This window comes from Mus caroli, chromosome 10, assembly GCF_900094665.2.
Source record: "Mus caroli chromosome 10, CAROLI_EIJ_v1.1, whole genome shotgun sequence".
In the NCBI taxonomy this organism is placed as follows: domain Eukaryota; kingdom Metazoa; phylum Chordata; class Mammalia; order Rodentia; family Muridae; genus Mus; species Mus caroli.
In genome coordinates this window covers 14,794,180-14,809,504 of record NC_034579.1, presented here as the reverse complement: position 1 = coordinate 14,809,504, position 15,325 = coordinate 14,794,180, and the positions used below count along the sequence as shown (strand labels likewise).

The 15,325-nt window shown below is 41.1% G+C and overlaps 1 protein-coding gene across 1 annotated transcript in view; it reads left to right on the top strand.

Annotated features, from left to right (window-relative positions):
* Positions 1-15,325, top strand: part of Arfgef3 (ARFGEF family member 3) — a 146,413-nt gene that overhangs the window by 34,356 nt on the left and 96,732 nt on the right. The window contains exons 3-4 of the mRNA XM_021173858.2: positions 7,254-7,335; positions 10,027-10,158. Coding sequence (XP_021029517.1) covers positions 7,254-7,335; positions 10,027-10,158 — 214 coding nt within the window. The remainder of the gene's footprint in view (positions 1-7,253; positions 7,336-10,026; positions 10,159-15,325) is intronic.

Here is a 15,325-nt window from a genome sequence, read left to right as displayed (position 1 = left end):
GCCCTACTCAGGCCAGTTTTCTGCTTCCCTAACTAATGCAGTCTCAGGTCCCGCACGATTGGACTGGAGCAGAAGCTGTGTTCCACTCACCAGAAGTCTCAAGATCCTGTGGCGGGTGTCGTGGGTAGCTGGCAGGTGTCAGCCAACCCTGCGCCCTAGCTACCCCGTTGCTGGTCCTCATCTGCATTTATAAGCATGAAGACAGCATCCTGGGTCTCATAACAGGAGGCTGAAAAACCTAATTCTGGGAATGGTGGTGGCTAGGTCTTAAACTTAGTAGGAGCATCCGAGGAATGGTTTGTTTTATACTTACAAACAGTTGTAACTTCTCAGAATGTGAGCACACTGTTTCATGAACTCAGAGATGAAGAGGCCTGACCTTGGCTATGCCTCTCTCCATTTCCTGCATGGTGGTCATTTGCATTGTTGTTTGGGAATTTCAGACATGAGTATATTCTATTATGATCAAATCTACCCCAACTCCTTTTCCTTTTAATTCCTTCCCTATTTCCACTTTTCTCTCCCAACCTCTCTGCTCTTATAGCCTTTCTACCTTCCATTCCTTGATGATCCCTGAGCCCCATTTACAACCGAACACTCTGCAACCTCTTGGTCTTTGTACATGGTGCAGTCAGGAGTATTTGTATAATCACCATCTATTGAGAAAAGATGCTTCTCTGATGAGGGCTGAGAGAGGCATAAGAACTTAGGTGGTAGTTTAATATTGTGTTTGCTTAGCTTCAGAAAAACAGGATGTTCTCTGCTCTGGCCATGGGTCCTTGGCCCAGTTACCTTCATTTTTATTTTTCACAGTTAAATTTCATCTTAGTTTGATTTTATTTTTGTTCTGTTTGTTTGTTTGTTTTCTTGATGTGACAGAATACTTTTGAGGGGCCATTTATTTAAAAATACTTGTTTGGTTTTACCATTCTGGAAGTTCAGAATCATGGATCTGGCATTTTCTTGGCCTCTGGTAATAATGTTGTGCTACTTCCATCTTGGGAGAACATGACAAGAACAAACAAGTCATCTGCTTCCAAGAAAGCAAATCTTAGACCAGAGAGAGAGAGAGAGAGAGAGAGAGAGAGAGAGAGAGAGAGAAGAGAGAAGAGAGAGAGAGAGAATTAGTCTCCTCAGAATGGCTCTGTCCCAGTGACTGAATACTTCCTACCCAGCCTCACCTCACAACATTGCTGCCCTGGGTACCAAACTCCAGCATGAGTTTTGGTGGCAACAAGCCATGTTCAAAGCATAGTACATCTGTACTTTCAATTTGTACAGTTTGAATTTGTAATCCAGTAAAATGTGAATTTTCATTTTGTATTAATTTTTATGTGTTGTAATCAAGGTAATTATGAAGTAGTATAGCACAGCATATTGTATATAAAGGCTACCAATTTCAACAGAAGACATTGTAAGATCATATGGTGACTTAACATATGGCTCATATCAGAGTCCTAGCATTGTGGAGTATAAGCATACAGTATAAATGTAAAGTGGCCTGTTGATGCTCTCCACCCAGAGCATCCAAGAAGAATCACTTCAAACCTTTGAAAATATGTGGTCTCACTAGAACATCTTATTTCTTCTCATGTTAGCAGGTAATTATTAGCAAGTTGTCATTCTCTCCCATTCTTTTTAAATTTGCCTTTGTCCTCTGTTGCCTTCCAGCCTGATTAAACTGGTCTGTGATCTGTGACAGAGCAGTTAAGGAGACAGGGTCAGTCTCCTTGACATGACCAGACACCGGGTCAGAGGATAATGTCTTTGATGTAAGGATAGCATACTGCTAATTATCTTTCAAGGAATAATAGTATGTCAGGACAGGAAACTGGTGCCTGCTGCCTTCAGCTAATTAGGCAAGGATAAATTTGTATGTGCCGGTGCATAAAAAGTAGCCAATAAATATAAATGAATGTTGGTTTTCCTATGCTTTTTTTTTTCCCCAGTGAGGCAGCATCTAGAAAGATCAAAAGATAATTTATCTATGTTCTGAAAGTTCACGGGGACTGAGTGTGTGCCATGTTGCATCTTCATTATAATCTCATCCTCAGCCCCAATTCACAGGACTGTCACACACTCTCATTAAGCTCACTTTACAAAAGAAAGGTGGGGGAGGGGAGTTAATGATACCATAGGGCAGGGGAGGAAATCAGATGTGCCCCCTGAGTTCTGTTGATTCCTGCGTGCATTCCATTCCAGCTGAAGAAGGATCTGAGATAGAGACTACGGAATAACTGTAGAATAAGAAGGCCTGGAGGGCCTTTGATGTAAGGACAATCGCCATACCCCTGAATCTGTGTCCAGCTATTGGTGTAGACTCTTGTCAGAGGCTATCTAGCAGAATCCTAAACCCAGCCAAGCTAGCGAAGTAGTCCTTGACTCAGCACAGACCCTGGGGTTTCTACTGTACTGGGCAAAGGTCTTCACTTTCAGTGCATCAACTTAGGATGCCTGTGGAACTGGTAGGAGAGCAGAGCCCATGCATCCCAAGAAGGAAAATAATACACTCCTTGTTGTGGTTTGAATGAGATGTTCCCCCATATTCTCAGGTATTTGAATATTTGCTTCCCAGTCACTGGTGCTGCTCATGGGACCTTAGTAGGTATGGCCTTGTTGGTGGGGGTGGGTCATTAAAGGTGGTTTTAAGATCTAAAACTCTCCTGCCATCCCTAGGTCACTTGGCTTCCTGTTTGTGGTCCCTCAGATTTCAGATTTCAGCTTCCAGCTCTAGTTGCCATGGCAACCCACAGCCATTGTCACTCCCCCAAGTGGTTGTGATGTACTCTTATTCCTATGGAACTTTTAGCCCCAAGTAAACCCTTCCTTCTATAAGTTGCTTTGGTCATGGTATTTTATCGCAACAATCAGGAAGTAACTAATACAGTTTGTCTGGAACAAAGTGTTTTGCCAGATTCACTTAGTTACTTGTTTATTTTTAAATAATGTGTATATATATCTGTGGTGTGTGTATGTGTGTGTTTACATACATGTAGGCACGTGTGTAGGCACTTGGGAGCAGATGTATATGGAGGCCCCAAGTTGATGTTAAAGGTCTTCTTTAGTTGTTTTCCAATTTATTTCCTGAAGCAGGGTCTCTTGTTAATTCAGAGCTTGCCAAACTCCGTGCCCAAGTGAATTTTGACTGTCACCTGACACAGCCTGGATAGCCCTGAGAAGGGAGTCTCTATTTGCGAATGCTCAGATCAGATTGACCTTGGACATGTCTTGAGGATTATCTTGTTAATTTATGTAGGAAGCCCATCTTAAAGATTGTATTGCTGTGATAAAATGCTAAGAACATAAGCAACTTGGAGAGGAAAGGGCTTATTTCACTTACATGCCCATATCACAATCCATCATTAAAAGAAGTCAGGTATGAGCTCAAAGCAGGAACTGATACTGAGGCCATGGAGGGATGCTGCTTTACTTGGTTTCTCCTCATGGCTTACTCAGCTGGCTTTCTTATAGTTCCAAGGACACCATCCCAGAGGTAACACGTCCCATAGTGAGCTGGGTCCACATCACTCAAGAAAATGCACCACAGATATTAGGGTTAGGGTTAGAGTTAAGGTTAGGGTAAAATCAGCCAGTACAAGGCCTTAGCACACTGTGAGTAGTATCATGCCCTGGGTCAGAAGTTCTAGGGTATTCAAAACAAGTTGGCTAAAGGGCTAGAGAGATGGCTGAGAGTTTAAGCACATTTGATGCTCTTGTAGAGGACCTAGGAGTCCATTCCCAGCACCCACATCAGACAACTCATAACTCAAGTTACAACACCCTCTTTTGGCCTCTGCAAACATCTGCACACATATGGTACAAAAACATACACTCAGGCACACACTTATATACACATAAAAATCAATCTTTGGAGGGAAGAAGAGGAGTGGAAAGCACATAAACACTAGTTTCCACCATGGTTTCTGCATCAAATTTTTGCTTGAACTCCTGCCTTGATTTACTATAATCTGCGCTGAGATAAACCTTGTCTCCCCTCAAGCTGCTTGCAGTTAGAGTGCTTTGCCACAGAAGTAGAATGAACGTAGAACACTTGCTTACTTTAGCTAGTCAGTTTTTCCTTGGATCGTCTGTCTCTGTATTCTAAATGCATCATGGGTGGCTGCCATAGCAACCCAGCTTTTACATGGTCTCTGAACTCTGGCTTCATGCTTGTGTGGCAAATGCATTCTCCACTCAGCCATGTATCTGTCTCCACAGCCCCAAAGTAATGTTTTGAATTGGCCTGTTTTTATTGTGCATGGTGCTAGATTTCACAAGGACATTTTATTTGTGTTTAATGTACTTTGAACATACAATTCCCCTCTGTTCTCCCCTTTTGTCCTGGATCTTTTCGTATCCATGACTAAAAAAGGTCAAGAAACAGCTGTTATAGGTTTGCTCCACACTTCTAATATAAAAGACTGTTCGGAAGAATTTGTTTTAGGATGTCAAATTTAGATTTGAATTATCTCCAATACACATGAATTGAGTGGACTTGGGCAGGCTGCAAGACTCCCCAGAACCTAAGCTTTCTCTAATGTGACCTGAGGATAAATAGGCTTATTTTAAAGTTGTAGTTATAAATAAAACTAAATATGGAAACAATCCACAGTAAGAACAATTCTCTTCTTCTAGTTCATGCTGAATATAAATTAACAAAGGCACCTGCTTTGTCCTGTACTTTGTCAGCTTGTGCCCAGATCTGTATATGGTGCCTGGCACATTATAGGCACCAAATGTTAGTTCAGTGGGTGGACAGGATAGCTTGGTTTAGTGCCCAGTTACATCTTTGCCTCCAGTGATATTTCTGCAAAGCACCTATTTTCTAATAGAGATTTTGGCCCTGTCTTTGGTTTTGTTAATACTCTTCTAAGGCAAATTAGCTCTATGTCCTGTGAAAATCCTTTGGAAACATGAGAAGGCTAAATCTGCTTAGCCTGTGTTCCCAGGCATAATTTGTGTCAGGGCTTGGCAGACCAGTATGTTGGTCAGGTCTGGCCCCTTAGCTGGCTTTGTTAAATACAGGTTTATTGGAACATGACCATACTTATTGATTTACTTATTGTCTATGATTGCTTTTATATCTGGCAGAGTTGAGCATTTCTAGTGGAGACTATGTGAAATGCATAGCTCATATTAACCTGTCTGTATATTGAAAAATTCTGCCAGTCTCTGCTCTATGGTCCATGCACACCTCACTTCAACTCTATAGGATCGGTTTTTATTCTATTTTATTTTAGACAGTCTCACTTACTACAAAATTTGACCTGGCCTGGTATTCGCCATGTAGACCAGGTTGGCCTCAAGCTTGTGACAATATTCTTGCCTCGGCCTCTTAAGTTCTGGGATTACACGTATAGACCATTGTTCCCATCGTGTCTGAATGATTCTATAGCCCCAGCCCTTCACAGTAACTGATACCTTTCAAGGCAACACAAACTTACTTGAAACAATCTCCCGCTAACCAGGCCTGCCTTCATCACAGCATGAAGAACAAACTAGAAAAGGGCTTCAGGGTCATGATACAGCCTGACATTCCTGGAACTTGACAGCAACCTAGTTCAAATTAGTCATAGGGTAGAGAAAGGGTTGTCGGGGCTACTTATGTAGATAGAGGGGTGGTAGTGATTTTTCAGTTGTGTATGAAGGGTATTGCTTCCCAAAGGATATTTACAAAGGAATGCCTACTATTTCTGGATTTGGCATTCATGCTTACCTTGATCTATAATATGCAATGCATGTGCAATATCAGCCTGGAACTACCTCATAGATTTCTCCTGTTCCAGGCTATTCAGCTGCGAGGGGTGTGGATTTACTGGGTGACTTCTTGGTGCGGTACCTCGCTGTCAGATCTGACTCCAGATTGGAGATGAAGGTTCTTTCAAAGTATCTTCACCCTGGTGGAGATTGTTTGATTGTTTCAGGGCAAAATCCAGGGTTGCTTCTGCTGCTCCTCCATCAGCGTCTGACTCTGATCCCTCCCTCTGTTTCACTCTTCTCATTACTTCTCCAAGCTGATGAACTGAGTGTAATGAAACAAAAGAAGCTTTTGCTTCTTTTGGAAGCCTCATCTCTCTCTCTGTAACCGCAACAGTGCCTCTGCCTTGTCACTGAGCAGGACAGACAATGCTACTAATAACAAAGTTACAACCACCCATCTGGAAGTACCATATTTGGGCAATTCATCTGTCTGCCAAAGGATGTGCCTACTGTAAATTGGCAGCACTGTTCATTGATCATCATGTAAAAATGGCCATTGGGTCATTGGGTTGGCAAGGAGAGAGGTGAAAAGGATTAGGCACCAGGTGTTCTTCCTGCTGTCCTGTTGTCAGCTGCAATCAGGCAGGTGTCCAAAACTCTCAGTCAGTGGGGAGTTGGTGGATGATTGTACAGGAAGACTGCAGAGCTGTGGGGTAGACCAGAAGGAATCAAGGCTATAGGTAACTTTCCATTTCATTGTATTCTATAGCAGTGACCCTTATTCCTCCACAAATGTAACTCTAAACTAACCCTGTGACATGCTCTCTTCTAGCTCCTGCTGAAAATGCAGATTGTTTTTGTTGTTTTTAAGCTATAGGCAATCTAAGTAGTGCTCCATCTTTCATGTGTATTTGTGTCTTTCATTGACCAAAGCTGTTGATGTGTAGTTATATTTCTGCCATGAGAATATGTATTTTCTGGACTTGATAGAGACTAAAGACTGTTATGAATGACTTTTAAATTCTTTGACTTGGGGAGAAACTGGCAAATTAAGAGAATTTTAACTTATATGGATAAATAATATAAGTCACGATGCAGTGACTTCCTAGGTAGGAAAACGGTTTGGAGTAGGTCATGTATGTAAAGCTGCTCCCTAGAGAGGCTCATGCTTGGTGTATGAGCAATGCATTCATCTGGGGAAGGGGAAAGTGTGTTTATAGACCTCTCTATATGCCACTGAGCATACTATTGATGAAGTAATTGTATCTGTTCTTCCTACAGCCCCATTAAGAGGGCAAGCTCCAGATATATTGTCATTTCTGCACAACTTTGTTGATCTTTAAGCCATGTGTAATTTCATGATGGGTTCTAGTTTTTTGTGTGATGGCAGTAGGCGTTGGCGTGGTGGTGGTGGGTTTGGGGTGGTGGTGGGATTGGGGTGGTGGTGATGGGGCTTGGGGCTGGGGGGCTTGGGGGTGGTTATACATAGTTTACAGTGCATGACTGCTGGGTTTGCTGAGCTCACATGTTATACTTGCTTCTGTGTCTGCCAGGGAGAAATGCTTGCTGCCTCTCCAGTTGGCTTTGGAATCAAAAAATGTGAAGCTGGCCCAACATGCTTTGGCAGGAATGCAGGTATGACTTTGACTGGATGCAGTCATGTGGTAGAAGTTGACAGACCACTTTGGCATTGAAAGAGCAAGTCATTACCATGTAATTGCCTTCTGTCGAAAACTTAGATTGAATTCAGATAATAGCCACAGAGGGGGCAAGATCTTGTAGCCTCTAGAATTTCTCTGGACACAGCATCACTTGGTCAGTGTAGTCAAGCACTGGTGCAGAGGCCTTCAACTAAGCCCACGTAGGGATGAACTTTTCTCTTAGAGTCCAGCAGTTTTGAAAGTTAGGAGTCCCAGGAAAAAGAGACCTCTAGAGGTTCCTATCAGTTTGGATCTTATCTGCATTCCACATCTAAGATTTGTGCAATCAGGATTAATAGTAAATTGAGACGATTTTATGATTTTTTCTATCAATTTCTCTTATTAAATTTTCATACAATTATGTATTATACATTGAGCAGACTCCCCCATATCCCCTGGCCTCCCACCTCCCATGAGCCTCTTTGTTTCCCTTCTACTTTCATGCCATGGGTCCGTATATGATGTTTTTTATCTATATGACACTTGCTAACCACAAATGAGAGAAGATATGCTTGTTTTTCTGAGACTGGCTGAATATGATGATCTTCATTGTATCCATTTTCTTGCACATGGCATGGCATTACAATTGGAGTATATTCCCCATGCTGATTAATGAGGTTTCAGAAAGATATTTCATGCAAGTATATCATATACTTTGATTGTATTCACCCCACTCTCTACTCCCTCCTCCCCCACTCCAGCCTCTCTATTTCCCTGTCCTGAGTCTTTTTCTGTTCTTCCTCTATACATCTTCCTTCTACTGACATATATATGTGTATATATAGGCATATATAAACCTGACATACATACATATATATATGTGTGTATATATATATATATATATATATATATATATATATATAATTTTATGTATCTCTGTAAAATACAGGCTCCAGAAAAAAAAATCATCTCTTTTTTATCATATTTGTCTTTCTGAATCTGTCTTATTTTGCTTTTTTTATTCTATAATTATATTGGTGAACAGATTAATATATTTTGTTTCTAGAACAAAACAGGATAAAACCCTAATCTTAAAAGTCAAACTACTTGAGAATTTGTGTTTTAAACCAAACAGAATGGCTGTAATCCCAAATCCAAAAGGGTGATAGCTGTATAAACACATTGATTTTCTAAGGCATTTGGTCTCTAAAACACAGTGAAGTTCAAGCCTACAGTGGTATTTATTTGTCCTTGTGGGCAATTTTCCCAGTTTTTGGGTCAGAGAGACCCGGCTGCCTTCCAAGAGTGGAGCCATGTTCGAGAGTCAGAGATTAGCTCCTATTCGCCTCAGTAGATTGGAAGTAGATAAACTGTATTTTAACACCCAAAAGCATAGGAAGTTTTAAAGCATTTCCATTAATGTTCTTCAATGGCTTTGGTTGCTAGAATTAGGCTATCTGTAGAGATAAATGGGGGCTTGCTTAGACCTGTTGCATTTTTCCATTTTCTCTAGTATCATTTATGTTCCCCACTTTTTTCTTTTCCAACTTTGCAGCAAAGTTGAAGTTCCATGTTTTCAGGGACTTGTTTATTCACATTAGTGATTAATGGCCTAGTCTTCCTTTTATGAGTATGTCCCTTGGTCCTTCTGGCCTGGTAACTTCTAAGCCTTTCTTGCTGTAAGACAGTTTCTATATAAACTTCCAACTCTGGGCTGCTCTGGGAGATACTATAGGGCTTTGAACAGGTTCTTGCAGCACCTAAGTTTCCATGGAAAAAAAAAAAACAAATTAGGCCAAGAATAAAGAAGTATAAAATGCAATACTGAGTCTCCGTGGGAAGAATTACCTATTGCACCAGTTCAGAATTGGGGAGAACAACTTGTAACCCTTGTGAGTGAGAATTGGGGGTTTCAGGGTGAGGCAGCCTAGACTGTACCCTGATTGCCTGCTAAGTTCTGACTTGTGAATGTGACTCAAGCTGCGTCTCACTCTCTAGTGTCAGACCATTCCAAAAGCATTCTGCTCGTTCCCGGGACACGTTCTTTACGTCCTTTAGATGCTCTATCTGTGTAGCTCCTGAGAAATGTGAGAATGTGGCGTTGTCTGCTCATAAGCATAGAAATTATAGAAAAATAAGCATTGTCCTGAGTGGCAAAAGGCTAATCCACAAGTACCCCGATGTCCTCATGCAAGTCCCCCTGATGTTCCCATGAAAGCAAATGCCTTCATTTTCTTAATACTGAATATATATTAATGGTTTTTTAATTCAAAAATAATTTCTGGAAACACATATCTGAAAAAAATGAACGTATGCTCTCAAGACCTTCTCCTTTTATGTAACAAAACTTACATTCAGCAAGGGTCTGCCCATGAATGACTCTCTTGTGGGGTGGTATTCCTCTTTCTTAGCACATCCAGTCTTTATTCCCACTACCTGGATAACCCAGATGGCCAGCACATAACATTTTACTGGCTGAAATAGAGTGACTTACCTACTATTTGAAAGATACTTTTTCCAAAACCCATTTTCTGAAGTTTTAGGCATGTTTCCTTTTAATGGTACATAGCACGAGTTCTTGCCAGATGACCTCCAGCTAGATACTCCACAGTGAGAAAAAAGAGCATCAGACATAATAAGATACAAGAGGAAAAGCCTGCAATCACTGCCTTGTGTTGCTTTTCAGAAGCTCCTGTCAGAAGAGAGATTTGTCTCCATGGAGACAGACTCCGATGAGAAGCAGCTGCTCAATCAGATCCTGAATGCAGTGAAAGTGACACCGTCACTCAATGAGGACCTGCAGGTGGAAGTGATGAAGGTTAGTTTGACATGGGAACGATTGTGCATCCCTGGGAAAGGAGCACATTGTGACCCCCGCTGGCACTTACCACCTCAAAACTGCCTTTTGACTGTGACCGCACAGTTTGTTATAGTCATCTGTCTTATCTGAAAAGATGTTTATTATCCTGGCTGTAGTCTTCCAAAATAACCTTGATTGTTTAAGAGTAACAAGGTAAAGTTTCAACAAGTAAGGCCTCCGCCCTGATCTGGCATATCAAGTGTTTGTAGTTTCCATGTGGGATCAACCTGCTCATTCTGGGCATTGTGCCTACCTGTGTACACTACACCAGAGCAAAGACCTAAGCATGTTTTACATAGACTGAGATTTCTCATGTCTCGCTTGGCAAGAGGAAGGCCACCCTTCAGAAGCACATCAGAATTATGGTTTATTTTACAAATTATATTAGCCAGACGTGAGGAGGTAGCTCATTAGAGAAAGTTCAGATCCCTAACACCCACATGAAGAAAAGGACAGTAGCATTCATTTATAACTCAAACACAAGTGGTAGGAAAGAGACAGGTGAATCCCATGGGCTTCCTGGACAGTCAGTCCTAGCCTACATGATGAGTTTCTGGTGAACTCATCATGAGAGAACCTGTTCCCAAAATAAGGTGGAAGGAAATAGAGGCTAGCTTCTGACCTCTTCATGCATCTGTATGGCAGAGTACATGCATGCCCCTGCCTCCCACCCATGTGCAGATGTGCACAACACACACACACACATACACACACACACATACACCCCACATACACACCATTGCTTGCATTCACACATATACACATTATAACATTCATATCTCCTTCTATCTACTACCACTTCACTTTAGAGATGGTGTGGTGGTTTGAATATGCTTGGCCCATGGAGTGGCACTATTAGGAGGTGTGGCCTTGTTGGAGGAAGTGTGTCATTGTGGGGGTGGGCAATAAGATCCTCCCTATAACTGCCTGGAAGCCAGTCACCTCCTGTTTGCTTTTGGAACAAGATATAGAACTGTCCTGGATGCCACCATGCTTCCTGCCATGATGATAATGGACTGAACCTCTGAACCTAAGCCAACCCCAATTAAATGTGGTACCAATATGAGTTGCCTTGGTCAAGGTGTCTCTCTTCATAGCAATGAAACCCTAACTAAGACAGATGGTATCTCTCTCTCCTTTTCATTCTTAACTCTGAGAAATTACCAAAATCATGAATCCCTCATAATGGTTGACATGTGTCATGATCTGTAACTAAATGTTGGGTAGGAAAAGGTGGATTTTGACCAAGAACAACACTGCCCACAGCAGCACAGCATAAACTAACAAGATGGCTTTTAGTACAGTCTGCTCTTTTCCTGCCTAAAGGAACATTTGTAGAGTAATATTTGAGAGCAGTTAGCGTCGAGTAGCAGTTGTTTTTCTCCTAAGCATGCACTATAAGGATTTGTCTTAGACAAAGAATTTCAGTTTTTAGATTTCAGTTTCTTCATTAGAAGAGACTGACTGCAATACTGCCCTGGCTTGACCGAACTATGTTGGTGGGTAGTTTAGGTACTGATGAAAATCTCAGACTCTCAGGTACACTTGCCTGGCTTGACCTTCATTCTTCTTATTCACAGCAGAACATCCTGAGACAGAGCTCTTTACTGTTCTTTGTCTTGACTCTCTGCTCTTCAATTTTGTTTCATTATCTGTCTGTTTGTTTCTGGGCTACAGTTTCTCTGTGTTGCATTGTCTGTCCTTAAACTTGCTCTGTAGAACAAGCTGGCCTTGAACTCAGGGACTTTCTCTTCTTTCATACTAGTACCAACCCAATAAAATTATTCTAAGGGTGCAGCAAGATGTTTATAAAAATTTGACGTGCTACCTGCGAAAAACTCTTTAAACAGTTTGTATTCCTGATGCCACTGCTTCCTGTCTCACCTCTGTGGCAGGTCTGGGAACAGGTACTTTTCTTTAGTCTCCCAAGTGAGTCTTAGAAAGCGCAGACATTGAGAGCCTGATGGCTGATTTTTATGGTTTCGTTTCTGTTTAACTTTTTTCCTTCTGTCCATGCCAGCTTTGCCTTACCCTTTGATATACTTTGGCAGCTCTGTGCTATCTACTCAGATAAACCAGGTCCTAACCACCCCTACATCTGTTTTACTTCTCCATTCCTTCTGTGTCATTTGTGTGTGTACATATATTTCTGTGAATGTGAATACATGTGGAAGCCAGAGACTGACATCAGATGTCTTCCTTGTTTTCCACCTTGAGTTTTGCGACACAGTCTCTCACTGCACTTGGAGCTTGCCAGTTTGGCTGGATTTTCAGGTCAGTGACTTCCAGGGAACTTGAACTCTTGGAACTTGAACTGAGATCACAGATGCAATGCCCATACCAGGCTTTTTAACATGGATGCTGGGGACATGAATTTAGTTTATCATACTTTCATGGCAAGTACTTTACCTACTGAGCAGTCTTTCCAGCCCACCTCTGTACCACTCTTGAAGTAGAAACAAGGCTACAAGCCCCATCTTGTGTTTGGGACTTTCAAGTGTAGTCTGAGGTTCTCCTGCCTCTGAGATATCATATGAAATTAGAAAAATATTTTTATCTCCTCTGGGTGAGCACAGGTTTCAAAATAATTTTGTATTAATTTTCAGAAATCTATCCTCTTTAATCTTATAATGACCCAATCAAACAACTTGTAAATAAGTCCTGGCTTTGATAATATTGCTACTGCTTCAAAATGCATTCATTCACCCATTCTCCCAAAAATTACACTGAGAAGAAAATAGAAAGAAGTAATTGGGCTCTAGGAGAAAAGACTAGATCCCATTACATTGGATGAATGTGTTGATTTAATTTTTGTTTTTCTATGTAACTCATTTTCCTAAGAAACTATTTAAACAAGATATTTGTATGAATGCTTTATACATACAGATTTGGTTTATTTTGAGGCAGGATCCCACTCTAGCCTTGGCTGACACGGAGCTCAGTATGTAGCCCAGGCTTGCCTCAAACCCAGGTGACTCTCTTCCCGATTCACCCTTCCGAGTGCTAGGATTGCACCATGCCTGCTCAAGCCAGAAAAAGCCTGTAAAATGAAACACAATAAACATACTCAAATGTTTGTCTAGACGTACTACTCAGGAGAGATACCTTTTACTATGTTCATAGTACATTTCTACAAAACATCTCACTGATACCCACGGAACATGGGTTCCCTTCTGAGTTCTGAGTCTCATTAATAAAAGAATTTAGCAGTGGACTCAGAAAGAAGCCCTAGTATAATTTCATTAAACTTTAAAATGAAAACAAGGCAAGTGAGCCGTGATCTCAGCAGCTCTTGGCAGGAGGGAGGTGTAGGGGGAGAGGCAGGTAGAAGGCCATACCTTTTAGAGTTAGGGTCCACGAAAGTCAGCATGTTCGGAGAAAGAGTTGGAAAGCGAAGAGTCGCAGGTAAAGCAGACTTGGGTTTTTGGCCAGTACCCAAAAGAAAATGAGATAAAAAGAAGGAAAAGGAAAAGCTACACTTTTTTGAGTTAGAGCTCTGAAAAGTAGCCAGGCTCAGCAGTGTTGCAAGATGGCCCTGTGAGCAGCTGCACTGTGGCTGGGGCTTCTGCGGAGGATAAGGACAGTATCTCATTAAGGGCATAATTATTCCTGCTCTCTCTTTAGCACTTCTTCCAGTGAATCAGATTTCCTCTGGGCAGCCTCTTGGGCAGGTGAGTGACAGGCAGTCAGATTGATTCTTAAGGGAGAAATAGTAACTGGAGGAAAACAGGATGTCATGTCTGTACCCAGGGCCAGAGGTAGAACGTAGATTCCACTCTCTTGTTCAGGAACAAGTACCTTTCACTTAATGGGTCTTGAGAAATTCCTTATAGCTCCACTAATTTATATGGCATTTTAAATTCTACAGAAGGGGCAGTTATGGTATTTACTTTTCTCATTTAAATGGGACAGCCGGTGGGGGTGGTAGGGATTCAATGGCCTATGGGCCCACTAACTTCCTGTGATTTTTTTTTTTAGTTTCTATCATGGATTTTATTTACATACTTGCTGTTAGTATTTATAACCACGAAAAACTGAATCAGATCATACTCGTAAGAATGTGTAGTCAGAATATTTAATTCCCAGAAAGAAGAGTAGCAGTTGGAGATTTTCAAAAGAGCAATCAGAAATTAGCTGATAATGAAAATCAAGATTGCAAGGATAGTAGCTCATCTCATTTAGAAAGATTATAGACTTTCAGTCAAAGGTTAAAACAAATCAATGACATGTGGTTCTAATGAATTGAATAGGAATATTAAATCACTTAGTATGGGAGCTGCTCCACACAGTTTTACTGTTTAACAGGAGGTAGAGAGAAAGCAATTTTGATTTATTGAAATGGCCATGGAATCCAACTAAACATTTGATAACTTGAATAAATAAAGTACCAAGGCTATAGAGAATCAGAAAAGAAGGTTTCCCTAAAGCTAGATTACATATGGAATGGATTTATAGATGGCAGGAGACTGTGTAACATTTAGGCTAAATGCATGTTTGCTTTGGTAACATTTTCCCTTGCTATTTGCCATTTCTGTAAATGCCAAACAGATTTTAAAGGAGCCATGAACATAACTAATGCGATCTCTGACTTGAGTAGTTAGGACTTCCCTTCTCTGTAATGAATAACCTTTAGTGAGCTTATTAACTGATCTAGCTGGCTTAACCTCCAAAGACTGGAAAGAATTATGGCTGGCAAAGAGAAAGACGTGAACATCCTATCTAGGGAGTGCAGGCTTTGGTGATAAGAAACGATAGGACACAAGACCCTCAAAAGCCATTTGAGAGTTCTATTATTGAATGTATGACTTTATGTACATCTGTAGATAATAAAGATGAATGCTGGTAGATAATTATAATTTTTTAAAGGAGAAATGACAGGGGCTGCTTATTTAAAATGTATTACATATCAGATACTTGGCAAGTACTTTATATTCATACCAAGGTCAAACAGCTAGTAAGATAACAGAGTCAGTATTGAACTGTAATTCAGTCTGAGGGGAAATCTATTCTTTTTGTTGTTGTTGTTTTGGGTTTTGTTTTGTTTTGTTTTTCAAGACAGGGTTTCTCTGTATAGCTCTGGCTGTCCTGGAACTCACTCTGTAGACCAGGCTGGCCTTGAACTCAG